The sequence below is a fragment of the Myotis davidii genome, unplaced genomic scaffold (assembly GCF_000327345.1).
Source record: "Myotis davidii unplaced genomic scaffold, ASM32734v1 scaffold211, whole genome shotgun sequence".
Lineage (NCBI taxonomy): Eukaryota > Metazoa > Chordata > Mammalia > Chiroptera > Vespertilionidae > Myotis > Myotis davidii.
In genome coordinates this window covers 1,590,120-1,591,510 of record NW_006282523.1, presented here as the reverse complement: position 1 = coordinate 1,591,510, position 1,391 = coordinate 1,590,120, and the positions used below count along the sequence as shown (strand labels likewise).

Genomic DNA, 1,391 nt, shown 5'->3' with positions numbered 1-1,391 from the left:
GTGACATGACGTGACGTGACGGCCCAATCGAAGAGAACCCGCAGCGCCCGCCGCCCCCCCACCCCGTGGGGGTCCTGACAGTGCGAAGGGGAGGCCGAGCGGTTTTCTGGAACCACTATTCCTTCCACTGGGCACCAAGGGTCAGAAAAGGCGGGGCAGCAGCAGGCCTCTCCCCAAGGGGACGTCACCCCTCGCTCAGCACCTTCTCCCCGGGGCCGGTCCAACCACCACAGCTGAGCGGGAAGCTCAACCAGCACGATGAGGCACTGGGGGAAGCACTCCGCAGCAAACTGGAATGGATTTACCTGCCAGCCCTTGTCCGCAGTCCGGTAGTACGGGTAGTTTTTAGTGATGTGCGTGTAAATTCCATTGAGGGTGAGCTGTTTATCAGGAGCCATGGTAATTGCTTGTACAATTAATTGTGCATAGGAATAAGGTGGCTTTGAGTCATCCTGTATTCAAGTGGAAAAAAAACACACAGTGTTGAAGTTATCAAGACCTTTACTAAATGTCCTAAAATTTAGGATTCTTGGTGTTTTTAATATGTCTGTGTTCATGTGCAGACGTGTTCAGACGTGCACACACGCCACCTTCAGCATTGGGACACAATGGATGTCACCCCACAGGGCTGAAGCGTTCTCCTGTACCCCCGTGCGCTCAGCTCTCAGCAGACCCCACGACCGAGAGCAGGCTAAGCAGTGGCCAGTGAGCCCAGAGCCAGCCCACATCCACTCCGACGTACACGTCACTGACAGACAACGTGGGGAGGCTGCTAGACACGCAGGCCACACAGCGAGGCGCTGGCTACACAATGGCCCCGGTTCTATTTCAAGACGACGAAGCATTTACCTTGGGGCTGTCTCCACCCGAAGCTTCCTTTTCGTGTTCTGGCTGTGAGTTGTCAGCCATGAGACTGAGGTCGGATGCGATCACACGGCCCATTTTGTACCCTGAAGACCCTGCTCCCCGGGGGCTGGACGGGCAGGAGTTGGCAGCACTGTGGGCGAGAGAGACGTCGCATCAGCCGACCACAGAGTGACCACCACACGCGCTTCCACAGCTGTTCTGATTTCAGGGAAAACAAACTGAAAGCAAGAGAACATCAGCATTTCCCATGGAAAATAAACTCGTTCATTCTCTGTGAAACTGACAATCGCCCCAAGAAACGTGGGGACTTGCTTCCACGTGTCGTATCACGTAAACATAAAACAAACCCTCACAGGAGGAAGTGGCCCCGCTTTACCAGTGAGGATGGTTCTAGAACTGACCAGAGACAGAGCCACACGTTATGGCTGCAGGGCTCCGGCCTGGGGGAGGGACACAGCACAAGCTCGCGCCCCCCTACCAGGGAGCTGAGAACAGGCTGGAAGGACATGCCTCCAGCCACCCAA

General features: G+C 55.6%; 1 protein-coding gene across 1 annotated transcript in view; it reads right to left on the bottom strand.

Annotated features, from left to right (window-relative positions):
* FOXK2 (forkhead box K2) overlaps nucleotides 1–1,391 on the bottom strand; it is a 36,289-nt gene that overhangs the window by 11,353 nt on the left and 23,545 nt on the right. The window contains exons 3-4 of the mRNA XM_006753086.2: nucleotides 850–997; nucleotides 306–452 (exon numbers count right to left, since the gene is read on the bottom strand). Of these exons, the coding sequence (XP_006753149.1) occupies nucleotides 306–452; nucleotides 850–997 (295 nt within the window). The remainder of the gene's footprint in view (nucleotides 1–305; nucleotides 453–849; nucleotides 998–1,391) is intronic.